This window comes from Lemur catta, chromosome 17 (genome assembly GCF_020740605.2).
Source record: "Lemur catta isolate mLemCat1 chromosome 17, mLemCat1.pri, whole genome shotgun sequence".
Taxonomy (NCBI): domain Eukaryota; kingdom Metazoa; phylum Chordata; class Mammalia; order Primates; family Lemuridae; genus Lemur; species Lemur catta.
The window spans coordinates 37407633-37434871 of record NC_059144.1 but is presented as its reverse complement, the minus strand read 5'-3'; the positions used below and the strand labels follow the sequence as shown (position 1 = coordinate 37434871).

Genomic DNA, 27239 nt, shown 5'->3' with positions numbered 1-27239 from the left:
TTCCTCTTCTAATACAGGATTTAATTCTGAGTTTGCACTCACATGTCAACTGCCCCCCCCCCCCCCCCCCCGACCTTTTCATTTGTCTCTCTTTTTTCTTAAGGTCATGTTTTCTTGGATAGCTTCTATTTCTTATTGTAAAGAGAACAAAAATAAAACACTTTATTTCTGGTATCTTGAATACACTGTTCCCCTTATTTTGTTTTGCAAAATCTTTTTGCAGGAAGAATCTCTGTTGTTGTTGGCTCTTGTGGACTATTGTTTGTTTAAATTGTTTGCTAGTGATTGTTGCTTGTTTATCATAAATGCTGGTAGATGTTTGTTGATGTTGTTATTGTTGTTGCTTATTGTTTGTTTATTGTTTGTTTTTGCCTGGATGAGGAGTGTCCAGTCCAGGCTTAGGAGGATTTTCTTTGGTCCCTGACACTGTCTGCCTTCTTGCTGTCACAAATCTGTGCCAGATCACAAGCTGAAGGACTGGTCTTAGTGGACTGTCCTTTGACAAATTCTTAGTATGTTCTAGTCATTTATCTAGCTCAGCTTGTCTTTCTCAGTAGGAAAGACCTACTCCCATCATTTTGTATGGGATTATTTAAGGGGTATTCATTCATGATACATGGAAGCATGTGTATTTTTTTTTCTTGGCAAGAATACAGTATGAGAAACTTTCTTCTTGGTGGGACGCTGTGTGGGTGGCTCTCACTTTCTGCCCCTTCCTGTTACCTCTACTGTGCACCAAGACACAGTGTGCCCTGGCCTGCTCTTCTGCCCTGGCTGTGATAATGACTGAGTGAGAACTGATGGAGGAAGAGGGGTATTAGAGGGGATGGTTTGGGTTGGGGTGATGAAATAGTCTAGGCTACTTCAGAAACAAGGTTTCTGGCAAGAATTGGCAATGGGGGTATGGAGAGGCGTGGATAGAAATCTGTCCTCCTGTCTGAGCTTGCTGTTTTTCTTCAGACACTTGTTCGTGGTTTCATTGATAGAAATATCTCTCAGGGTCTGGCCTATATCACCAGTATTTCTAAATTCCAGAGTCCTTGTTAGTTTGCATTTCTTTCTGAGTTTCCTTATCATTTTAAATGGAAATAGATGAAGGTGGAACAGATGCCACTGGTTTTAGCAGTTGCCATCATAAGCCAGGACTTTTCTTAGTGCTTTTCACTCAGGTGGATGTTTTAAATGACTTTTTCCAGTGTGAGTTTCCGTCGCACCTTTTCTTTTTCTGGGGATACCGCCAGTCTCCCTCTAGGATTCCCAATACTGTCTCCTCACCCACTCACCCCTGTGGTCAGTGGAATTGGAGGCAGGTCTCCGATCTCAGCTCAAGAAGGCAATCAAAACACATTGTATTTATTATTATTTTTTTTTTACATCAGAGTGGGTCTCTGATTTGTACTTACCTGCACCTCTGTAATTCTTTGAGTATCTGATTTAAGGCTAGCATTTTTAGGCCATAGTAAATCTTTTTAGAACAAGAGAAACTTAAAATGAAATGATGTTCTAAGTGGGCTACATCTAAGGTGAATCAGATTAGCTCCTAAAGAGATGTGTTAAGCTCTCTTCTCTTTTCCTGTTTTCAAGTATGTTCTGTGATTTGCAGAATTAAAAAAATTCTCACTTAGTTTCCAAGGGAGCATTCATTTCATGTTTGAGTGGCTGCTCTGTGCTCGGCACTGGGAAGCCCAAATTAAAAAAGACCGAATTCTTGTTCTAAAGTAACGTGGGAGGAGAGTTGGTGAATATGAGTGAATTTAATCCGGTGAAGGGTTGATTATTTTGATTCCAAATATTTTCTCAAAATTTCCTGCAATTTTTATATAGGGGCACTTACTGTTCAGCCTGCAAAGTCTTCAGAAATCCACAGTTCTACTGAGCGTGCCTACTGATTGTTTAAGCCTAAATTAATACAATACCTGGGATTTAAGTAGTATGTTCTCTTTTAATTAGATCAGCATTTTCCCTGTTTAGCATTTAGAATCCATGAACTTTTTAGGGTAACCAAAGTCTGGCAGCTATAGTTTCATATGCATTTTTTTTTTAAATTAAAGATATGGTCTATTTTAAGGAATTGTTCTGATTTTGTTGATTTCCGTTACCTAACATTTCTGTATTTTAATTGGGTTAATAAAGCACAAATTGACTACATTATCAGGGCACTGAGCATATGAGGATGCAGATGTAAAATGTCACCGTAGGCAAGAGTTAATGGAACCAAGATGGTACAGGAGAGCTATGCCACCAGTTCAGTTGCTGCCCCGAGGAACGCAGTGACATTTAAAAAATGTCTGCTGAAGCCAGACACCCAGTTCATTAGATTAATTAAAGTAAAAACTAACCCAGATCTGGTGTTTTGCTAATAACCGCAGGGCTGTTGCAGTTGGAATCAGCTAATGTTTGACATTGTTCTCGTTGAGACCACAGTGGAATTGCCTTTGTGATTTCTCCTAAACTTTCAAATTCACCTTTTAGCGATGAAGTGGACTTTTAACTTTCCTGATTGTTTTCTCATGTTTTAACTGATGCACAAAGGTAAATTTTGTTTTTACTGAAGGTGACAACCTCTTTTTCCTGGCCTCTTCTCTCACACTCCCCATGGGGCATTGGAGAAATCAAGGCAGCACAGCAGGCTTCTACACTCCCATGGGCTGTCCATCCTGGGAGAATCCTACAGGAAGAGGAGGCTGCTACACCATCTATGTATGGTCAAATGCAGGGTTTTTTGTTGTTGTTGTTGTTTTTTAATTTTAGTCTATGGTACACTGATTCTTCTGTAAAGCACAATAAGAATGATTTATTAAAATAAAAGGGAAAAAAAAGATACACAAAAATATAAGCCCTAATATTTTATTAGATACAATGCTCATAAACATACTGTCAAATTGCTCTTAAGTTTCTGAATGATTACATTATTTAATTCTGTACTTATTGTAGAATGGTAGCAGACAGTTTGCAGACCATACTTGGAATCATGCTGCCCTGGACTTCATGTCACCCCACAAGCACCCTGTGATTCTGTGAAATAGTACCTGACACCCCACCCCTACCCCAGTAAAAGTGCTGACTTAGACAAAAACATGATATTAGCATACAAGTCCACATTTTCAGAAAAGGGTCATCAAGGCTGCTCCTGATTATGGCATTTGAGAGCGCTTGGAATTCTAAGCCATTCCTGACTTCTTTTTGTTATTCAGATTTCTCACTTAAAGTATGATTAAATTCTTGTAAAGTACCCGGTTAGAATGAATTCAGATGGAAAAAAATATGTAAATACATATATATGTATATAAATATATATACACAATAAGAATGAATAAATAAATATAAATGCTCATATATTTATTTCTGAGGTTGAATACCTCCCCTGCAAACAGGAGGTTTTTGTCCTTAGTTGAGTTCAATATAGAACTTAGTTTATTTAGAATCCCAGATTTTTGCATTGTTTCTGATGTGTAAATGAGAATCCATCATGAATGTCTGTCTTTTCCTTCAAATGGCACTGAAAGATTCGAGATATGTGCAGTGTTTTTCATCCCAGCATTGTTGGCAATAGCTAGTGTTTGAAACGTTCTGAGAGCAACTTAAATGTCCATGAATAACGGACAGGTTAAATAAATTAGGATGCATCCACAAAGTAGACTTTTATGTAACTGTATAAAACCTGAGGAATAGCTGTAGATACTTATATGTAATGAGCTCCAGAAATATCGTTAGGTGGAGATGTACACACAGAGGAGAAGCAGGACATAGAATGGTATCCATGATGTACTATCATTTGTGTACAAAAGGGGAAGAGAGGTATAAAAATACTGTATAAACATTTGTGTTTGTATCTCTGAAAGGATTTATAAGAGCCTGTGGGGAAAGGAACCTGGTTGGCTGGCGTAGGAGCGGGAGGAGGTGCTTTCATTGCATACTTCTTTCTGCATTTTGAATTTTGTCCCATGTGAATGTATCATCGATTAAAAAATAGTAGTAGAAATTATACAATCTTTTGATAATTTTAAAAAGCACACATGGGTCATCAACATTGAACCTACTGTGGGCTTATGTCTCAGGCTGGACAAGGCTGTCTCCAAAAGAATTGCTCCATTTCAGGGGAGAAAACGGTATTTTTCTAAAGGAAGTTTGGCCCTGTTGAGAAATAATTATGTGTTACAATTATGAAGTTATAAATATGCAGCGTTCATTGAGCTTCTGTTTGGTTCTGGGCACTGTTCTACAGGGCACTAAGTACTTTGTGTATACCATCTTAAGCTTACACACATTCTGAGATGAGGAACATTGTCCCCACTTTACAAAAAACTGAGAAGGTTAAGGTTAAGAACTCACATAAGGTCACAGGTCATGAGTGGGAGCCCAGGATTCAATCCAGGAAGTGGGATGACAGAGCCCTGCCTCTCCTAACCAGCCCAGTGTGGAGTGCCTGTGAACAGAGTCTGCGGAATGGCCTGGCACCCAGCACTTCTCAAGTTTAGCAGCAATCCTGGAGCAAGAACCCAAGTACTGTCCAAAACAGAGCACAGCACAGTGCTTAGTCCTTACACCTGCAGTAAGTGCTGGCCCACATTGAGAAGCCGACGTGGTGCCATGTTGTCCTTGATCAAAACAAACCAACAACAAAAGTAGCAGAACAAAAGAGTTATTTCTCAAAAGGAAATGTTTATACTGAGCTGATACCTTTTGTCCTACTAATGTTGTTATTAGGTTATTAAGTATGAAATATCTGATTTCCTTAAGTACTGTTTATAAGTTGGATAGTTGATATCTCTGACATTTCACTTTGACACTTCTTGTTTTATTTTTATTGGGAAGGTACATCCTCAATCTTTCACATGCAGTTTGGCTTGTGATTATCTTTCAAATGTTTTTTTTAGAGCAGGTTTTGTGAAACCATGGATAAGTAAAAAATTCTTGTTATTTTTGAATGTGAGTTCCATTGTGGAACGAATGCAGCACAGACAGCTCGAAATATCAACGAAGTGTTTGGGAAGGATGTGGCTAATGAACACACGGTACATTGATGGTTTGAGAAGTTCCATTCTGGCGTGTGATTTTAGTCTTGAAAGTGAGCTGCTCGGCAACCTGAGACCAAGGTAGATAATGATGAGCTGAAAGCTATAGTGGAAGCGAATCCATCTCAACCCATGTGTGAATTAGCTGCAAGGTTGGACATTACTATTCCAACAACATTGGACCATTGAAAACAAATTTGGCAAGGTAAAGGAGTGGGATAGATGGGTTCCATGTGAATTAAATGAGAGTCAGAAGAGAAATCATCTCGAAACTGCCTTTCTACACCATATTGGTATGTGTGCTGAAAAATGGATTCTTTTTGATAATTGCAAGCATTTGACACAATGGTTGAAAGGTAACCCACTGGTTAGCAGGAGAAACATACAATGCATGGGTGCCAACTCACTGGTCTGTGTTTGACTAAGATACATGAGATGAGGCTAAATAGCTTTGGTCTGTGCAGAGGAAGGGGTCACAGTGGACCTAAGTAGGTTCTAAATGGTTCCTGGGGGAGGGGAAAGATGGGTGAGATTGGGAACCTGAGGGCTGTTGCAAGAGGGCATTTTCACTTGAGCAAAGGCTGGGAGGAGGAGATGAGCCTCACGTACTTCCATGGGTGAGAAACAAGAGCAGAGCAGCCTTTTTAAGACCAAAGTTTAAGGCCGATGTCAGATCGACATGTTCTGGGTTGCAATATCCCATTTAAAGTAATCCTTTCACTTAACTGCCTTACCCTGAGTTAAAGTTTGCATTATCTAGAAAATGCCCTTGTGGAACCTTCTGGTGAACCCTCATGAATGTTTTGGGTTTCCATTTAGGTCATTTATACTAAAGTACTTGTGATCACAAGATCCTCCTCTACTTAAAAAGTCTAGTTAAATATTAATGTGAGGAAATTTGCTCTTGCATATTTTCACACGTAATTTCTTTAATTGGTATTATGCATTTTGCATAATTTAAATACTGACATCTGGGTGATTTGCTCAGCCAGTGGAGAGGACTGTTTCATCAGAAAGATCTACACAGCATCTTCTCAGAGCTGCGTGCCAACAGTCAGCTGTTTGGCATTTACATAAAGAATGATGTTTCTGCAGTGGGAAATGTAGTGGAAATTGAACTGCCCCAAGAGTTTCTGTTCATTAAGAGGGCAATATTAATTATATTTACTGTTTAGGGGCTGACTGCCAGTCATGCCAGGACACTTAGGTTTGTTAGTACCGTGGAGTAGACGGCAGCCAGGCTCTTCTCTTCCTAGTTCTCCCCTGGTGGGCCCTGGGACTGTGTACCATCTGTTCTAAATGTGGTGTTTTGACCATAGGTACTATAATAGGGATTGTTTCAAAGTCATGGAAAAAGCAATGTTTTTGCATTTTTACTTTATTTCAGTGATATAGAAGGTGCCCATCTGACGTCAACTTTTTGTTACTACATAGTGTTTTTTTGGATACCTATTAAATTATTTATGACGATAGTCTGTTAGAATCAAATCTTAACATTTTAGCAAGCTTTCCTTATTAGGTTCGGATTTATTCTGGCCATATTAATTATTGTTCTGAGGTTCAAGAGATGCTTTTTCCTGTTCACAAAAAAAGGACTGATAAGAGACAGTCCTGGCCCCAGATACTGTTGAGTAGTTTGGCCTCATTCTGATCTCTCCTTCCCTGGGCTTGACATGTTGGCCTGGACCCACTGTTTGCTTTCTGCTGGGGCAGACAGACAATAAGCTAATGTATGAGAAATTTTGATTGCCTTGATTGCTCTGGAGACAGTAAGCCAGGCAGAGTGGTAGAGTGTGCCAGGGCATCGGGTGGGGTTACTTGTGTTGGAGGGAAGCTTCTTCTGAGCAAGGACCTTGTTGGTCTTACTCACTAGTGTCTCTGATCCCTAAGAGAACAGTCAGAGTGTGCCATAAGGGCAGACTGGCAAGAGGGGCAGGCCACAGAGATCTAGGGGGAGAGCTGCCCAGGCAGACGGCATAGCACATGGAGAGGCCCTGCAGAGGGAATGAGGTGGCCACTGTGGCTGGAGTGTTGGGAGTCGAGTGGAGAGTGGAGGGGGATGAGATCGGAGAGGGCTCAGGGCCAAGGTTAAGTGAGATATGGGGGCCATTTTATTCCAGATGTGTGGGAAACCATTGTAGCATTTTACAGGTGATCTTTTGTCATTTTGAAAAGGTAGCTCTGGCTGCCATATGGAGAATTGATCATAGAGTGGCAAGAGAAGCCGAAAGACCAATTAGGGGACGTCAGAGCCTCCAGGCAGGCTGTGGAGGTAGCTGGGACCAGGGCAGTAGCAATGGAGACAGAAAGTTGTGGATAATTCAGACTGTATCATGCAAGCAGAGCTGATGGGACTTACTGATGGTCTGTCTGTGCAGATTGAGGCTAAGAGAGGGATCAAAGGCAACTTCTGGGTTGACACACTTCATTCTTCTTCTGTTTTTCAACCTATGGATTGCTGACTCTGCATTCTCACCTGAACCTGTTTCTTTCTGGAGGCCAGTTCCAGTAGAGGCTGATCCCCAGTAGATTTCACAGACTGTTTTTTCTCTTTCTCTGTTTTTGCTTTGTTTGTTTTTAAATCTGATTATGATTCAAAGAGCATAATTAATAGAGCCCTCACAAGAAGGATTGCATATTACCAGTCAGATTTGCAGGAACATAGAAAATGTTACTAGCCTACAAATATTGTGTTTATTCACTTCATCATTCTCTGGAAACACAGCAAAAATAAGGTTATTTCTTGGAGGCGTGTGAAAGAAATTCTTACCCCTTTTCATCACAGTTTGCTCAGGTTGCATGGACAAAGTGGGAGGAAGACAGGATGGTAGTCCAGGCAGTTGACAGACAGAGCTTCGTTGACTTCCTGATAATTTTGGTGATGTGGGATGTTGGATCTCTCTCTGTTGGATGAACATGATTCTTTTTATGTGGAAAAGAATATACAGTACACCCCCAGTGGATGCCTGAAACCTCAGATAGTATCGAAACCTACATATACTATCTTGTTTTCTTATACATACATACCTGTGATAAAGTTTAATTTATAAATTAGGCTCAGGAAATGATTAACAATACCTAATAATAAAATAGTGCAATTATACTATAATAAAACTTATATGAATGTGATCTCTCTCTCTTGCTCTAACTATCTTACTATACCGTTCTCACCTATTTTTGGACCATGGTTCACCTTGGGCATCTGAAACCATGCAAAGTGAAACTGCATATCATCCTCCTGTATCCTTTAAATCATCTCCAGATTATTCATAACATCTAATACAATGTAATTGCTATGTAAATAGTTGTTATACTGTATTGTTTAGGGAACAATGACAAGGAAAAGTCTGTACATGTTCAGAACAATGACAACCATCATGGGCCTAACGACGTAGTACATGTCAGCAACAAGGGAGGACTACTGTACCAGGAACAGTAGCTTCTGCATACATGCCAGCTTGTGCCTTACTTTCAGGATTTCAGAGCTAATTGGTTTGTGTTGACAATGACTTTTAGCATTTTTATATGATTTAAAAAAAACATGTAAGTTACTAGACAACCCTTGCTAGTCAAATTGGTGAGTGATTTTTAACACGTAAACAGTAATCACTTACTGAGCTGCTTGGAATGTGTTACAAGGAAATGTCAGGATTTTTTTTTTTTTCTCTAGCAATAAAAATCTTTTGGCATTTTTCACACTTTCTTGCAATTCTCTAATTTCCATATTTCTCATAGAGAGGAATGAAGCAGTTGAGGAGAATGTCTTTGTTTAAGGTCAATCAGCCTGTATAGAGTCCGTCTACCCCTACGATGTCTCTCAAGCCATCCCTTCCGTTTTAATCCCACCCACATTTTCCCTCTATTCCTATTCATCCTACATATTCTTGCCAGACCCAGACTTGTCTTCTGAAATATCTGAAATATTCTGAAATATTTTCAAAATTTTCAGTGACTTCCCAGTCTCCGAATCAAATAATGACCCATCTGCTGGACCTTCCAGACCATTTTCCCAGTTTATCAATCAACTAAACTGGATGTGCAGCGGTTTCTTATGTACGTAGCCAACCCTCCACATCTGAAGGTTCCACATCTGTAGTTTCAATCAACCGCAAATGGAAAATATTAGGAAAAGAACTCCAGAAAATGTTACATTGTTGCTCACATGTGCTAGGTAGTTAGGCTTATGACAGTTGCCTCTGTACTGAACATGCACAGACTTTTTGTCATTATTCCCTAAACAATACGGTATAACAACTATTTACATAGTTGTTATGAATAATCTGGAGATGATTTAAAGTATAGGGGAGGGGTTTGTGTGCAAATACTTTGCCATTTTGTATCAGAGACTTGAGCCTCTACAGATTTTGGAGTCCACGGAGGTCCTGGAACGAATCCCCAGGGATGATTGTATGCCCATGCTTTCAGCCTCCATATTTTTGCTCCAGAAATTCCCCCAAACCAGGAGCACCCCTTGTTTTCTTCCTTATTTGTTTTTGGTAGCCTTTTGAAACCCTGTTCTTGACTTTGATGTTAAAGAGGCAGTTGGAGATGACATCACAGATTTCAAAGAAATGAAGAAATAATAATAATAAAAAGCAAAACAAACATCCAAGCCCGCGGCAGCAATATTGCTGTGCTGTCGCTAAGAGGAAGCATATGAAGAAAGGTCACGAGCTGGCTGCTGAGGAAGAGGGATGATTGTGAAGAGGATTTTCCTAAGCCTGCACCTGAGAAGTTGAATCAGTGAGGATTCAAAAAACCCTCCTCAATATCCTCAAATCTGGGGAGGAACAAATTGATTTTCCTGTTCTTATTGAGGAGTAATAGCAATGCCTGAGGAGGTAACTGGAATGAGGTGAAGGGCTGACTCTCTTGTACATGGGGCCTGGTGAAATAGTGAGAAGCTTCGGTGCATCCAGCCCCCTCCCTCCCCGTGGGAATGGGGTCCCTGCCGGGGCAGGAGGAGAGAGCTCAGTAACAGAGGCAGAGCCCAGGCACTCAAACAAGGCCTTTACAGTGCCTCAGTTGAGTTCTCCTGGCCCTTGCTGTCATTTTATCTGGCTAGAGAAAAGTGGACAGAATGCAGATTACTCAGTCTTCTAACTAGAAAGGTTGCAGATGTGACAGGGCAAGTGTCCAGGAGTTGCTCATCCTGTATTTAGAGCATATGGAATTTTTGGACAGATTCACCTAAGCATGCACAGATGAAGAAGTAGGAAAGTTATATACATAACAATAGCTATGGGTGGATGGATGTATAGATGGGCAGACAGAAAGAAAGAAAAGGAAATGTAGCATGCGAAAGGCAAACGATCCCAATCTACATGCAAGCATACTTCAAGGCATGGGAGAGAATTCCTTATAGTTTTGTTTCATTCTGTGGAACAAATTAAGGAGAGAGATGAATTCAACAAACAAAGCAGATGATGATAAAAAGTAGAATGGTATGCAAAAAGGGAGATCTCAGAACTAAAGAAAGACTTTGAGGTCTGAAACAACATCATTGCAGGATGAATAAATAAAATTAAAGAATATCAAGGAAAAGAATAGATGCCTCTGAAAATCCAATTACTAAGAGAGTAAAGGCTTGATAATCTCATAGATCATCAATGTGTAACAATCAATATAGTAAAGCAATCAGAAGCTAAAAGATGTAGAAGACAAAGACAATGTAATATAAAGACTATTGGTGTCCCTGAAGTAGGCTGTCAACAAATGAAACAAAATGGAAAATAAAACACGACAATTTTCCTGAAATGAAAAATAATGAACAAAAGAACTGAATCTGCAGATTAGGAGAATGGATTGTGTTCTAGGAAAATGTAGAGTACAGAATGTTCAACACAGAGACCTATCCTAATTAAGCTATTGAATTTCAAGGAGAAAGGAAGCATCCTTTAAACATCCAGACAGAAAACCAAATTATCTATCATGGATTAAAAGTCAGACCAGCTTAATATTTCCTTAGAGTAGCATTCAGTTTCTAAAGACAGTGGAGCTGTGTCTTTAACATTCCAAGGGAAAGTAAGTATTGTATGACCCAACAAGTGGCCCAAGTCGACACGGCTACAATGCCATTTGGGTAAGAGGCAAACATTCTCAAACAGGTACACGCTCTGGTAATGGTGCTTAAAACCAACTGCGTATGAAAAAAACACACACATATGTATAGTGAATATGTTTCATAATGTCTTAACTTGGATATTTTAGGAAATACCTCTTGTAATGAAGAAACATTATTCTGTTGACATTCAACAAATACGTCAATTTATTTTCTTCTTTTAAATTAAAATAAAATCACATACAATTTTTTTAAAATTAAAAAAGTAGTTTTACTAGAGGATAGTTTTATTTTTTACAAAGATCCTCCTGGCTGCCTGACTTTCCCACCTCGAGCCCCGCAATGGGCATGTGCTCTAATCCCTGATTGTGGCATCCCCCTCCCCACCCCCCTACACATCTGCTGTCTGTAGTCGGGACTGCAGAAATTAAATACACTTTGTGATGTGAGTCAACTCTACAAAATTCCACTACTTAGTGAAATACATAATTCTCCATAGCAAGCGTAAATTTTCACAAAAGGATTCCACATTTAATTCTTGGCTGTTCAGAAAAAAAATACCACTTGAAAATCACTCCCTGTAGTACCAAATAATCAGCACTTAACTGGGTAACTACTGTGTGCCTGGTCCCGCTCTATTTACCTAACATACTCAGTGTGAGGATACACAATTTTTACTCTCAAAGAGATTTTAATTTACATGGAGCAGACACATTAAAAGTTTTCCCAATTTTCTCCAGGCAGGATCTAGATCTTAGGTAGGCTTCCCAAGAAGGAAAAAATATATATATTTTTGTTGTTTATATTAATAAGTTTTTGTATTGGTTTTCACTTATCCAAGAAAGTCATTGAGTTTCATAAGGCACAGTGCTGGATACTAAGAATGTAGTTGTGATTAAGAGGTAGCGTCCCTGCTCAGTCTAGTAAACCAATATGGTGGTTGCATGGGACTACCCCAGTGAGCAAGTCCTTGTGTGGTCTTCTCCCTGGGAATGCAGTAGAAGTGATTCTGTGACAGCCTCAGCACTGGACATGTGTTTTAAATTCAGAGGTATTTTACCTGAATAGGTGTCTGGAGGTTGAAGAGAAAACATATTGAGCATATTATTTGCAAATGTAGTGAGCGTGATGTTTAAAATAAGCTGATACTATGTTTTGACACTTTTAGTAAGTCTGTAGTTTCCTTTTCATCCAAATAAGCTTGGTTGCCAAAAAGTGTGTTTCAATGCAAAATGTGTGCCGCAATATGTAGTTTACTTTTCTTTCTTTGGGACCCCATGTGCCTGGAGTTGGGGGAGGGTGGCCAGCTCTGCCATGTTAAGGATTCCATCTTAGCCAAAAGGTGTTTCATAAATTATGTATAACAGTAGATGCCACTCAATAAATATTTTATACGTGATAGATATTTTTGTCTGAAATTACTTTTTCACTTGAGCAATGATTTAAACCCTCGTTTCCAGTTTTATGAGGTGACACTTTTATAATATCATGTAGTTGAATGCAGCTTGAATGTCATAGAGCTTTAGGGCAGCATTAATCATAAATTCGTCTCCCCCCACTTCCAATCCTAGAAAACTTTCTCTTCCTTCAGGTTTTACCCATTATATTTATGGAAGTACGTGTGAGCATGTGCTTGCGTGTGTGCGTTGTGTGTGTGTGTGTGTGTGTGTGTGTGTGTGTGTGTGTGTACGTGTACATGCTGGGGGTGGGGGGGAACAAGGAAGGCTTTTGACCCAATGGCTCCGAAGCTATGAATTTCCAGTGCTTTTCAAAGTCTATGAGACTTATTTCAAGGAAGAACAAAAGTGTTTTTCAATGGTTAAAAAAAAGAATATTAAATTAAACTGGGATGTAGTCCAAAGCAATTTCTCTAGTTTGAGTGGGAGCTATTAAAGTTTAAAATACTGCTTTTGTGGGGGGTGGTTATTGTACACTTTGGTGTAGAAAGAAAGTACACACGCCTCTGGACTTAGGAGAATAGCCACTCTCCTTTTCACGTGGACCTAAAGCCCTGGAACAATTTACTGCCGTGGGGCTGCTTACCGTGTGTGTAGTGCTGTCACAGTTCAGAGCTACCTCTCCTTCCTGCGAGGACATTGTTTTATGAAATGGAGCTGTGTGATTAAATTCTCCCCTGTAATAAATCTTTTTTTTTTTTTTTAAATCACATACTTGCCACTTTTGCTTGAATTCTGTGCAGGAGGAAAAGCATGAACTCTGCTAATGTCGGGGAGGTAGGAGGAGGAGTTGGTTTATGTAGAGTGCTCATTTTAGCTAAGATTTGCACAGGCCTCGCTATAGTAAATCGATGTTACTGAAGCCTCTGACCTCAGAGCCTGAGGTTCTGAGGCAGGGACTGGGAGCCTGGCTGATAAGGGGAGTAACTGAAGAACAATGATATGCTTCATTTCCTTTCCTTGAATCTAAGTTATGCATTGGTCATTTTCTCTGTGTGTCTATTTAATGGTTGTTAAATTAAATTGCTTTCTTTCAAGTGGTAATTTTTATGTTTTTTTTTTCTTTTTTAAACCATCCTTTTTTGCCACTTCCTTTTATCACTCTCTTGCTTGTCTCCAGGTCTTTGGGTATATACATTTGGGACTTAAATGTCTGCAGAGAAAGCCTAAGGGACTTCTCTCTCTCCACTGCCCTGCCCCAGAACCTCTTAGGAGGTCACTTGTCTGCAAGGTCTGAGTTTTGCTGTGATGGTCTTACACTAGCTTGAGAAGTTCTGAATCCATTACCTAGAGAATTGGAGACTCTGTAGGTTGTTTTAATATTTAAATGACACAAAATATGCCTATTCCTTCTAGGAATGTAAGCAGTAGTGATTGTGTTTGGGGGCAGAGTTGTGTCTTGGTTGCTGCGTCTGATTGTAGGAGTGGGGGGCAGGGAGGGGAGGGGAGACAATTCTCCAGGAGCATCTCCCACCAGGAGCCCAGGTTAGCAACTTGGACCTTGCTCTTCTGTTGCTCCCATCACACCTACAGTCACAGCACAGTGTCATGCTCTTAGGTGTGACTCAGTCTGAACTCGGCACTGCCCAGCCTCAAGACTGATATTTTTACCTTTCAGTCTTCTGGGATTTGTCTGCTTCCATTTCAGACTTCCCTAGAAGCCTGATTTTAGAGGTCTTTTATCTTGCACCAGGCTGGCGTGATATTAAGACGTGCACATCCTCCCTCAGGGGTTGCCTCTGACCCTCGTTCCTACAGCCCTCCGAATTCTGAACTCTGTGCACCTACTCATTTATTCCTGCCTTTGACAAATGTTAATTGTGGAGCTACCATGCATCAGTCATGAAATTAGGCACTGGATTATATTCTAGTCAGGGGATAGGTAATACACATGTATGTATATAATATACGAGGTAGTAATAATTGCCAAGGAGGAATCAGATCAGCATGGGGAAAGTTGGTAATTGCTACTTTGTATGGGCTGATTGGGAAAGTGGCTTTGAGCAGAGACGCGAAGGAAGTAAGTGACCAAGTTGTGTATGTATCCAGGGCGATGCTTCTTAACCAGCCGATTTTGTCCCACAAGAGACATCTGGCAATGTCTGGAGACATGTTTAGTTGTCACAACCTTGGAGGAGGGTAGTGTGTTACTCGTATCTATTATAGTGGTAGAGGCAGCGATGCTGCTAAACATCCTACAGTGCAGAGGAATGAGTTATCTAGTCCAAAATGTTATCTCTGCTCTAGGGGATGAGAAGGACTAGCAGTGACAGAAGAAACTGCAACGAGTGCAGCCATGAGATGTGGGCAGGCTGGCAAGTTTGAGGAACATCGAGGAGCTATGGATTCTAGAGAGGAGCGAGCAAGAGGGGAGGGGTACAGGAGATGAGAGTGGGAGATGGGCGGGGGATGAGATCATGTAGAACTTTATAGAACATTACAAAGACTCTGGCTTTGTCTTAGTGAAATGGGAGACCGTTTAAAGGATCTGACAGAGGAGTGGCCTGCCCTGACATCCCTCTGGCTACGAAGTTGAGTGTTCATCACAGGGGGCACGAGTGGTGGCCTGATTATGGCAGTAATCCCAGTGCAAGATGGTACAGTTTGGGCCAGGGAGGAGTGGTGCGGGGGATTTGGCATGACCAGATTCGGCATATTTTGCAGATGGAGTCAACACTAAATATTTAGAGTTTAAAGAAGAAAGGAACGATGTATAGCCATGAGTTTTGGTTCAGGCAACTGTAAGGAGGGTTGATGTTTTCTGGAATGGGGTAGCCTACAGGTGTCAGAGGCAGGGAGAATCAGGGGTTGGTTTTCTTAATGTATTAGGTTTGAGCTGCCTGTTTGGTCTCCCCACGGATATACTGAGACAGGTGGATATGTATTGCCTGAGTATGGAATTTAAGGGAGAGGTCTGCTCTAGGAATTTAAATTTGAGAGTCATCAACATATACTTGGCAGGTAAAGTCAAGAGACAGAAGGAGGCCATCAAGGGAGTGAATGTAGGCAGACAGGAGTCCCAAGGAGGATAGCCTTCCTAGAGTGGGTTCAAGAGAGAGTGAGAGGGGAGAATTGGAGAACTACTAGTATAGGGAACTTTTTGGGGGTGATTTTCTTTAAAGGGACACAGAGGTTGGTGGTAGCTGGAGGGAGATGCAAGGCCAAGGGAGGTGGTGGTGGGTGGTGAGAGGTCTGTGGCAGATTTGTCTATAGGTGGGAGTGACCCTGTGGATAGGAGAGGCTGATGTGCAGGAGGCAGTGGGTTGGGTACCACTGGTGCAGGGGTAGCTGATGCCCAGGAAAGACTTCCTCCCAAGACATGCAGAGGTCAACCATGGTAGCTGCAGACAAAAGCCAACAGTTAAGGAGATATGTAGAAATTAAATGAAATTAAGGCTCTGAAAAGGAGAAAGATTACGTTGTTATTTGGGTAGTCCTAGAACCTTTCCTAAGAGGTTTCGTAGAGGTTATATATCAGACATTAAGTTTAATTCATTCTACACTGAGCTTTTTATATGTTTCAAGTTCACTTTGCTTACCACCTGCCAGGATTTCAACATGGAGAAAGATTAAGGTTCATTTTTCTTGCAGTGTTTTTAGAGGAGAGAGAAAATATTGCTCATTATAACAATCTAAAGAACACCTAATATGAAGTTCTTTTTCCTCAAAGTAATCATTTCCTTTTCTTTTCGTCTTAATTTCAGGAGCAAACTCTGGCCCTTAGGAAAGAAGGGATTGGAGTTGTTTTGGATTCTGAACTGCCACATTTGATTGGCATTGATGATGACCTTCTGAGCACTGGGATCATCTTATATCACTTGAAGGTAGGAGCTGCTTAAGTGAAACGTTATAATTTTGCAGATTTCCCTTCAGACACTAGCAAAGTTTATTATAATACTTTATGGCCGTGAACACAACTATTAAAGAATATACTACAAATCCTTCAGCCTTTTGGGGATTTTACATGATTCCTTGAGATTCTGTGGCATTTGAAGTTCCATGTTTATGTAGTTCTAAAGCTAAACAATGAGACATTAACTGGCCTTCTATTCTGTAGAATCATTAAGAGGCAGGCAAGGAACAAAAAGGCAGGCAGACTGAGGAAGAGAAGTTGCAAACCCCTAGGCCTGGGATTTCATTATATGTACAGTTTCCTCGTCCCTAGTGGAATTATAAATTTGTGCCTCCCATCATCTTTATTGGGCTTGGCTCCTAGCAGGCTATTCATGTCAAGAGTGCAGAATTCCACATCTATATCAATGATTACCTATGTGACCTTGACTTTAGTGTCCCCTCTCTGATCCATGACTTAAAATGAGAATAGTACTACACTTACATTTTGCAGACTCTCATGAACTCTATCTTTATGCACAAAGAAACCCATAGCCGTTGGAGGAGAAACTTCCCAGAAGGGATGGAAACATCAGTGAGATAACTGTCTTGAGCCAGTTGCCAGTGCTTGCAGAACAGAAGCCTAACCACTGTTGAACATTAAGCCTCAGGAATTGCACTGTCATTTTCCAGACAACCTGGGGTATTGTCACAGAGCCTCAGTGAGCTCTGGTTACACTGAGGCTGTGGCCTTCCCAGGACATTGTTCATCCCATAGGCCACCGTGTTGCTTGGGCTTAAATGAAAAGTGGAGAAACAAGTTCTTACTAGTAAATTTTGCTTGGCTTTTCTTCCTAGGAAGGTCAGACGTATGTTGGTAGAGAAGATGCTTCAACAGAGCAAGATATTGGTGAGAATCTTTATCAATTATCTCTTCCCAGCAATTTTTTTTTATTTCAAAATATTAATGGGGGATCTATGTTTTTGTTACATGGATACTTTGTATAATGCTTAAGTTGGGACTTGTAGCATGCCCATCACCAGACTAGTGTTCACTGTACCCGACCAGTGATTTCTTAAGGTCATATTTAATGATGAACCTTCTTTTGAATAACTGACATTGAAGTAATTATAAAAAAGAAAACTTCAGATACAATATTGGACAATTATATATTTCTGTTATTTTGAGCACAACTCAAGTCAATGATAGAACAATTAATTTAATGAATAAAATGGAACTCTGAATGTTTTCCTTACCCTACATGCATTCTATACCCTGTCAGGTCTTTAAGAGTACAGTTACTTAAGTCACTATATACTTGTTACATTGGGACAATGATTGATGGAAATATGCCAACAGACACAGAAAAAGGATATAAGTCCTTTTTTTTTTTTCTTTTGGGAGATAGGGTCTTGCTATTCACCCAGGCTAGAGTGCAGTGTTGTCATCATAGTTCAATGCAACCTCAAACTCCTGGGCTCAAGTGATCCTCCTGAGTAGCTGGGACTATAGGCACACACCACCACACCTGGCTAATTTTTTTTATTTTTTGTAGAGACAGGGTACCACTATGTTGCCTAGGCTGGTGTTGAACTCTTGCCTCAGCCTCCGAAAGTGCTGGGATTAGGGGCATGAGCCACTGTGCCCAGCCATAAGGCCTTTTTAATGGGCAGGATATAGACACTTACCTGCACAAGATGACAATAGAAAGTAGGAGACAATGCAACATACACACGTGGAGACATGACTTTTTGGGTTTCCCCAAAGTCTTCCCAAGGTACACAGATAACCAGTGACTTAGCCTGTGTAGATGAGGTCCTGCCAGGCTTTCAGAGAATAACTTAGGCAATTGGTGGCTACTGAGGCAGTGGTAGTGGTGGGTGTATGTGTGTGTGGTAAGGTGGGGATCAGCAGGGAAAGAGTTACATTGTCTCAGCCATTTTTAGAATTGCTGGCAATGAGCCTGCTTTCTCACCAAGTGTGAGCTATTAATCAAGCCAATTCTGGCATATTCCTAAATGTATTTACTATTTACTGTGAGACTGGGAGAGATGAAAACCAATTCCCAGAAATCCCCAGGTTCACCTGTTTTTGAGTAGAACTAGGCTAGGCATCCGGCCTCTTCTTCTAATCATTGAGTTATGTGTTTGACCTTTGGGGTAGCTATAAAAGATGCTGAGTAGTAAGAACACATGTTTTCTGTGATCAGCAAAGTTCTGTAGTGCAAATCTAGGGAGAGCATGGGAACTATTGTCTGTACCCCTGAGAAGCTGGCCAAGAAACTGTGCCAAAAATCATGTAGGTTTATTTGACAGGCATTCATATCAGTGCCTGGACATTCTTCCAACAGGAAGAATCCATAGCCACACATTTATAGGTAAACCTTAGCAGCCACGTGCTCGGAGAGCTCTGGGAACTGGCACCGGCTCTGGCAGTGGGCATCCCAGCACACCATCTGGAGACCTCTTGGGCCTCCAGATCCATGTCATGCTAAGATCACCTTTGGTGTCTGCTCCTGGAACACAGCATCTCCAAATGTGGAGGTCACAATAAGTCCTTGACCCATGGAGCCCTGTTGCCCCTGTATTTTTCTGTGGCCTCTGATGGCTGGGGTAGGAAATTTATTCAGTGTCAAACAGAGCATCTCAATGATGTTCGGTTAAGACAAGTTACCTGTTTTCTCCCCAAGGATGAAATAAGTTAACATCCCAGAACTTATTTCCTTATGTAGGTGATGTCCAGACCCTGATGCCATGAACTCCTAAAATTCACTTTTCTCACTAAGCATCAAGGTTCATTTCACAATACCTAACACAGAAAAGGACAGGTATTTAGCATGTGAATGAATAAATAGCTGGGAATTATTGCAGTAGATACCAAAGGGGAAAAAAAAATCCTTCTCCTTTGTTTTTTCAACTTAGTTCTTCATGGCCTTGACTTGGAGAGTGAGCACTGTGTCTTTGAAAATGTCGGGGGGACAGTGACTCTGATACCCCTGAGTGGGTCTCAGTGTTCCGTGAATGGTGTTCAGATCATGGAGGCCACACATCTCAATCAAGGTATCTGGTTTTTGATTTTCAGAGTTCTTTGTATATATTGTGAGAAAACAAGTTGGCTAGGCAGTAGGAGAACATGCACCTCTTGGAATTAATTACTGATTAGGTATAACAAGGGCGAAGACTATTGCTTCAGTATACTGTTTTCTGTTTGGCTGGAGGGCTTCTTTATAATACCCACTGTCTTGTTGAGTTAAACATGAATATATATGTAATTGTCCTAAAAGTTGTTATGGAAATATGATGCTAATGGAATTTCTAAGTTAAAAAATACCCCTCAAATGCAAAGCCTGAACACAATGGTTTCTTTTAATAATTTAATTTTCATTATTTATGCTTATGAATAGTTATAACATACACAGAGGATTTGGTATCATGCCTATTTGTCTTTTGAATAACTTCAATATTATAGAAAAGCCCCAAGAACTTTTTAACTTCAGAATTATTTGAAATGAAATGGTGCCCCACCACCCTTGAATACCTCAGTGTGTGTTTCCTTTAAACAGTGACATCACATTAGGACACTAATGCTGCTGCATTTCTACCATCCGATCCTCGGACCCCATTCAAGTTTCTCCATTTGCCCCAGGGGTGTTCCTTATGGTCCCTCTTCAGTCTGGCTTCCTGTGTGGCATTCGGTTGCCACATCGCTCTAGTCTCTTTCAGTCTCCAGAGAGTCACAGTTCCTTGGTCTTTCCTGGACTTTTATGACTCTGGCAATTTTGAAAACAGTAGGTCAGATATGTTGTAAAATGTCCCTCTGCATGAATGTAGGATTTATCTTTGTTTCCTCATGATTACACTAATAGTGTGCATTTTGACAAGATTGTCAGAGACATCATGTTGTGTTTTCCTCATATCTTATGATTTCCATTATCCCATTAGTGGTGATGTTCACTTTGATCTCTCAATTAAGATGGAGCTTGCTGCGTGCTTCTTCCCTGTGAATTTACTCCTTTTCCCTTTATTGTTAATATGTATATTGGAAAGGTACTTTGAGATCATAAATATTCTATTCTTGGTCATACTTTCACCCGCTGGTTTTAGAATCCATTTTTTTTTTTTACTGAATAGTTATTCTGATAGTTGCCAAATGGTGATTTTTAAATTTCATCATTCTTTCTACATTTATTAATTTTTTTTTAGTATAAGAAAGAACTTTCTCTTCTTGCCATTTATGTAATTAAATCAATAGGGTCACACAGCTTGCTATTTTATTTTACTAGGTTTTGATCTGTTTTTATCATTATTTATTTTGATACTCAAATTGTCCCAGATTTGGCCAATGAGAGTTCCTTCAAGCTGGCTTTTGTCCCCTTTGGCTTGTCCTCCGTGTTCTGTGAGCACTTCCTTACTTGCTGACACAAGATATTCCAGGCTTTTCTCATACTGTCCTGGAACTAACCAGTTCTCCATGGAGCCCTGGTTCCTTTTATCGGGGTTCAGGATCAGTAATCTTGTTTTGTCCTTGGTTCCTGGTGTGCTCTTGGCCAAAGAATGACCAGACACACCAAAGCAAGGGAAGCCATGAAACGAAGTTTCCCAGGAAGATCAGAGGTCAGCAGTAGCAGATGACCAACCTAAGCAAAGGACACAGTGAGCACCCAGTGATCATTGCCAGGCTGCATTTTTGCAACCAGGATGAGCACTCTGGCAATATAGGATAGAGAAACAGGTTATTTCCAGACAGCAGTAGTAGTCATGGTGGGAGGCTATCTCTGCCCTGTGCCCGGAAAGTCACCATAATTTGACAGGTAAGCAGTCACCATGTAGGGCTCTTTAGTGGCAGTCCCTGCTTGGGAACTCGCAGGCTTTAGTGCTGGCAGCACGGGTAATTGAAGGGCAGAGTTAACACACATCCCCACCAGTGAATCATGTAAGTGGCGTCTAGACCACAGCCAGATCACCTGCTTGTTCCCTATGGGGACCTCAGGTGAAGGTTCTGCTGCTGTCCCTCCAGACTGCAGGGGCTGGGACCTGGGGCATGGTGAGAGGCAGTATCTCTTTGCCCTAGGGAGAAGGAGTGCACACAGTTGAGATCCCTGTGTTGGCTGCATCTCTCTCAGGCCAGAGGGAGGTAAGCTTACCTAGATGACTGCGGTTATTCTACCAGGATTTTGCCACAGGCTTGTACTGGTTTTCACAATCATTGCTAACCTATGAGTAGAGCAGTTTCACTATTGCCTCCCAGAATTGTGGGAAATAAAACCTGTATTTTTTTTTCCCTGATTAATTTGAATGCATACTCTGTTTACCCTTATAATTCCTTATAACCACTTTCTCATATCAATTTAGATATGTTCCCAATATTGTAGTGTTTTCTATTCATATATGATTTTGTTACTTTTTAAATCTACTTTTCATTTGCTTTAATCTATTCTTTTCTTTGTGATTTCTTTGATAATTTTAAAATCAGCCACAGAACTAGAGAACATTTGGTTTTACTTTCTGTTATTTTCCTGATGCTTTAGTTATTTTATCTTTTCAAGTTTTTGTTTTGAAATATTTAATTATTTATAGTACTTTGGGGGTTCATTGGTTTATAAGTATAGCTCTAATTTAACTTTTCTTCCCCATATTGGTATGCCATTTATCATAACCTCACTCCACTTTATACTCACCCATTTGTTGAAGAAACTTTACCAAAAATGAAAACACATACAGCATTATATCTATTCCTTGGCATTCCACTTTCTTCCAGTACTCTGTGTTTCTGCTTTTGTACCAGGATCACACAGTTTTAATGATTGTTGCTTTAAAACATGCTTTAATCTTTTTTTTTTTTTTGAGACAGTCTCGCTCTGTTGCCTGGGCTAGAGTGCCGTGACATCAGCCTAGCTCACAGCAACCTCAAACTCCTGGGCTCAAGCAATCCTTCTCCCTCAGCCTCCCGAGTAGCTGGGACTACAGGCATGCGGCACCATGCCTGGCTAATTTTTTCTATGTATATTTTTAGTTGTCCAGCTAATTTTTTTCTATTTTTAGTAGAGATGGGGTCTTGCTCTTGCTCAGGCTGGTCTCGAGCTCCTGAGCTCAAACGATCCACCCTCCTCGGCCTTCCAGAGTGCTAGGATTACAGGCGTGAGCCACCGCACCCGACCTAATCTCTGTTCTTATCTGAGTGGTTTTTTTTTTTTTTTGCTATTCATGCTGATTAATTTTTCAAAAAAAATTTAGAATAGTATTTTTTGTGTTAAAATATCCTTTGAGGTGTTAGATTCTAATTTCCTTTGATTTATTTGCATTTTAAAAATACATTTCCATCTTGAGACTTCTTATACAGTATGTCTCTTATATTTGAATTTTCATCTATTTCTTTCAATAAAACTTTGAAGGTTTTTCATATATACATACATACACACACATATATATATATATATATACATATTTGAACTGTGTTTATTCATGAATATAAAATTCCAAACATAATGGTATACAATTGAGATTGATTGGGGGGGGGATTCTTTAGTATAAGTAATTCTTGACTCAGAAATAGCCCATAAACATCAGCATTGGCTGTGGGATCCACCTGGTGTTTTGCCCCTGCGTTTGAACTGTGGCGCAGTAGTTCACTGCCCCCAGCTGCTTCTGCCTGGAGCTCCTGGAGTTTCCATTAAGTACAGCCCCTGATGCGGAGTGGATTATGGATTGCAGTGACTGCTGTTCCTGCTGTCTTTGGGTTAAATAGTCTCTTGCAGATTTGCCTGTGGGAAAATCAGTACCGAATTCCAAACAACATTCTGAAAAAGGAACTTTCAGAACACATACTTTTTAATATGGGCACTGCCTAAAAATTTAACATTTGATTTTGGGGTGTTACCTTTCTTCTCTTCCTCCTCCCTGTAAAAAAAGATTGTCAGCTTATTTATTTAGTTTGAAGAAATTGTTTATACAGCTTTGATTAGGTTTTTAATTCAGTTATGGATTGAGGCATGGTACCTAGATGATATATCTCCTATGCAGTATTTTTGTTAAGTATCTTTTTATTTGTATTTTTATTTTTGAGACAGGGTCTCACTATGTTTCCCTGGCTGGTCATGAACTCCTGAGCTCAAACAATCCTACCACCTCAGCTTCCTGAGTAGCTGGGATTAGAGGGACATGTTTTATTAAGTGGGTTTTTTTTTTTATCTTAAATTTTTCCCTAAGTTAAACATCTATTTTAAAAATATGCCTATTCTGGTTAGTGATTCAAGTTAGGAACTTCATTTTGGATCTTCATACTGAAGATGTGACTTGTCCTAAGAAAGTAGTGGTGGTAATTGGCATGAAAGGTTAATTGTGGGAATTGTTTTTCCCTGCAGGATGCCCATAATTGTTTTATTGCCATGATGCCAAGATCTTCAGATCTGATGGGCTTGAGTTCCTCTGGCATTCTGCTGTGCTATGAACAGCTTTCTCAGTATCACTGTTAATGGAATTGACATAAAAATACTGTTTTCGAAGGTGTTAAAACGCTGTGCACTGCGTATAAATGTCTTTAGCAAGTCTTAGGGCAGTAAAATGCAAGATGACTTTGTGTTTCAAAGCATTTCATGGCAGAAGCAAGATGACAACTTGGTTTTTATTTTTTAATTATACATACTTTAAGACTGAAAGATCTCAGTAAGGGGAAAACATCTATACTCCTTCAGAAATTAAGGATTAGAATTCTCTACCTAACCTTTCTTACAGTTTTTAAAATGAGAACTAGAACATGATGTTTTTTAAACACAAAGGGATATATTGTTTGTGGTTATGAAACAGTATGTAGTAAACATTTTTAAAAACGTGAATGGGACTGATACATCCCTGTATCAGAATAGTGTTTAACCACTGGAAAAGAAGGATGGGGTTTGATCAGGCAGAGCTACAAAAGGTTTTCAACTCCATCTGTAAGCCTTTATTAAAGAAAAAAAGCCTAAGGCAAAAAAAAAATACAAAGTATGTAGGCTTCATTAAAACATAATAAATGGGGAGCAGTATTAAACACAGTAGCATTTTGATGCTCCATAACTATCTTAGCTTTTTCCCCGTAAAACAAATTTTTAAGTAAATTGCCTATCATGTTTCTGCACAATCCTGCCTTAGTTTCTACAAAGTCAAACTTTCTGAATTAACAGATGGCAGGCAAGCCTCTTGGAGATGGGTCTGGGGATAGCTGTATAATTGCCGTATTGGATCAACTCCCTTTCCCCACAACCCTCATCCAAAAAAAAAAAAAATTACAGCAGACCATTGATTATTGCTCACATGCACAAATTCACACTTTATTTCTCTGCAACTTAAATAATTGTAACTTAATACAGTGTGTCCTGTGTCATCTCTTCAGCTCTTACGCCAGGCTTGGGTCATACCCGAAGCCGTAGGATCATGAAGCCCAGGTAACCCTGGTCTCCCAATTTGTTGTTCTAATCTCAGTTTCTGGTTAACTGGAGTGGTTATTGGCCTAGGGCCCTTCCCAACCCCTTGTCTCTCGGTCATCAGAATGGACCTCACTGGTATCTGGCCCATTGTTTGGATCCAGGAAGGGCATAACAGAAAGAAATCTTTTGAAACAGACCCAAGTAGCCCTTTCCTTTTATAAAAGGAAACGGTATCAAGCTTAGAGAATGCAGATGGTGGTAACTCAAGTCGCATTGATTGCTAACCATGTGAACTCCACAGCTGACTGGATTCCTGGTTCACCTTACACTACCAGCACCTTCCCACCTTTTCAATACCAGTGTTTAGTTTTAGTTTATTGCTGATATTTGGTATTCAGATGTCTCTTTTCATTAGTAAATTGCTGTTCATTTGGAAACGTGTTAGTTAGGCTGTCCCATTAAAAAACATGATAGTAATTACCACTTCCTTATCTAAATTACTTAATACACATGTGAATGCTAACTAATAGGAGATTTATCTAAATTTAGCAGATTGTTACCATTGGGAACAAATTCTTTACCTGTGTCAGTTAACCGCCTTGCTTCTTTCTGATTGCTTAAACTATTTCGCCTGCCTTAAATTATAGCAATTGTTTTCATCTGGTAGTGTATTCACTAAAATGAAAAGCATTTGCTAGTATCATAAACATTAATTGTGATGACGTATATAATGCATGTTGCCTAAAGCCTGGCATAGGAAATATTTCTCCTCTTTTTTGAGTTCTCCCAGAAATAGTGCATGGGGTATGTAGCATTATGTCTAAGCATGATCTTTGATTGCTGTGTTCTACAAAGCTTATTTCTCCTCATGCTCATGAGTCTATACTATGATTCCATAGAATGACTCCATAGAAAGAAGAGGCCATTGTTAGAGAAGAAAGCATGAATTTGAGCATGATATCTAGTCCATAGGCCTTAAGCTCTTCTTGGGGGTCTTAGACCCTAGATTTTTCCCTTATTAAATACGCTTAATATGAAATGGTACAACAGTCAGATGCATTATAATTCAAAAAGTATTTCAGCATGTCTCCTACAATTGCTGGGAGTTATTCTCTTATTGTAATTATTATTTTTCTCTTTTTACTATAATGTGTTATTTAAAGCTAACAGTTGTTAAATGTAATTAATTTTTCCATTCATATAAGTGGATTCTGTTGGTCTTCTTGCTGGTTTGTCAGATCCACCGAATGCTCATCTCTCCTTTTAGAAGTGCTGCAGAGACAACATCTGGGAAATTTATACTTAGGTGCATCTGAATGTGTTATACTTGACTGCCAAAATATATTTGCATCTATTCAAGTGCTCAGATAGAGGGAACAGATGATTGTCTGCAAAGTGGAGCTGAGGAGCCTTTGATAAAATTTTCATCTGCTGGAGGGCTGCTGTGAGTTGTTCAGTGACAAATTAAAAAAGAATTTTAGGGGAACTAGAAAGGGAAATACATCTCCCAGTGGTTTAGCCATGGTATCCAGTTAACAGAAGAGATCTTTTATGTGCACAAAAAGTCAGTGGATATCAGTGCCTGTTACCCTGCTGACTCACCTGCGCCTGCCCCTAAGCACTCATATGTCTTCCTCAAGTTAGAGAGCTGCAAATCTGACACCTTTCACTCGTATGTGGGCTGATTCCACAGCTATTTTTGAATGTCAAAGCCCTAACAATTCCTAAAAGACGATACCTAAAACTGATGGTTCTCAAAATGGGATGTCAATATCAACATGACTTGGGAGGTTGTTACAAATGCAGATTCCCAGGCCCCATCCTAGACCTACCGAACTACAAAATCTAGGGATGAGACCGAGCGATCTGGTTTTTTATGAGCCTGTGATTCTGATGCACGCTTGAGTATGAGAACAGCTGACCAAGGCTAATCATACTGGAGTCGGTTTCTTGGTGCCGTAGACTTGGACACATGAAACAACCATTTGTCAGTCTCTTTAATCCTGCTCTTCTCTTGTCTCATTCATCACATCTATTTTCCTTGATATTGCTTCTCCTTTTCAAGCTTCGTTTTCAGCTTCATATCCCATTAGGTGGCTTTGCATTGTGTCTTGGCAAGGGTTTCTTGGGGTTAAAAACCCTGTTTGGGTTTTGCCAAGTTGTTTGAAGAGGAGACTTCAGAAAATTCATAAAAACATGGAATTAAAAGATAGAAATGTAAACTTTATTTTTCAGCATAAGCTCTATCAAGGTTAAGACATTTTTGTAAGTGATGATACCGCCATTGAGTCCTTCCCTAAAGGACTGAGGATCCTGGGGATTTAGCCATTTCAATGCAGTGTTTTTTCACATTATTAGTTGAAGAGGAATGGATGTCCTTTACAGATCTGTTAAGATTAGGAAACAAAAATGTCAGAGGGAACCAAATCAGGAGAGTAAGGTATGTACCTAATGATTTCCCATCAAAACTCTC

General features: G+C 40.0%; 1 protein-coding gene across 10 annotated transcripts in view; it reads left to right on the top strand.

Annotated features, from left to right (window-relative positions):
* Positions 1 to 27239, top strand: part of KIF16B (kinesin family member 16B) — a 238543-nt gene that overhangs the window by 101022 nt on the left and 110282 nt on the right. For 9 of the 10 annotated variants that reach the window (XM_045528143.1, XM_045528140.1, XM_045528142.1 and 6 more), the window contains exons 13-15: positions 16238 to 16357; positions 17223 to 17274; positions 19287 to 19424. In XM_045528143.1, coding sequence (XP_045384099.1) covers positions 16238 to 16357; positions 17223 to 17274; positions 19287 to 19424 — 310 coding nt within the window. Of the gene's footprint in view, positions 1 to 16237; positions 16358 to 17222; positions 17275 to 19286; positions 19425 to 27239 lie in introns of those variants that run through there. The other variant, XM_045528138.1, reaches the window with a different exon arrangement.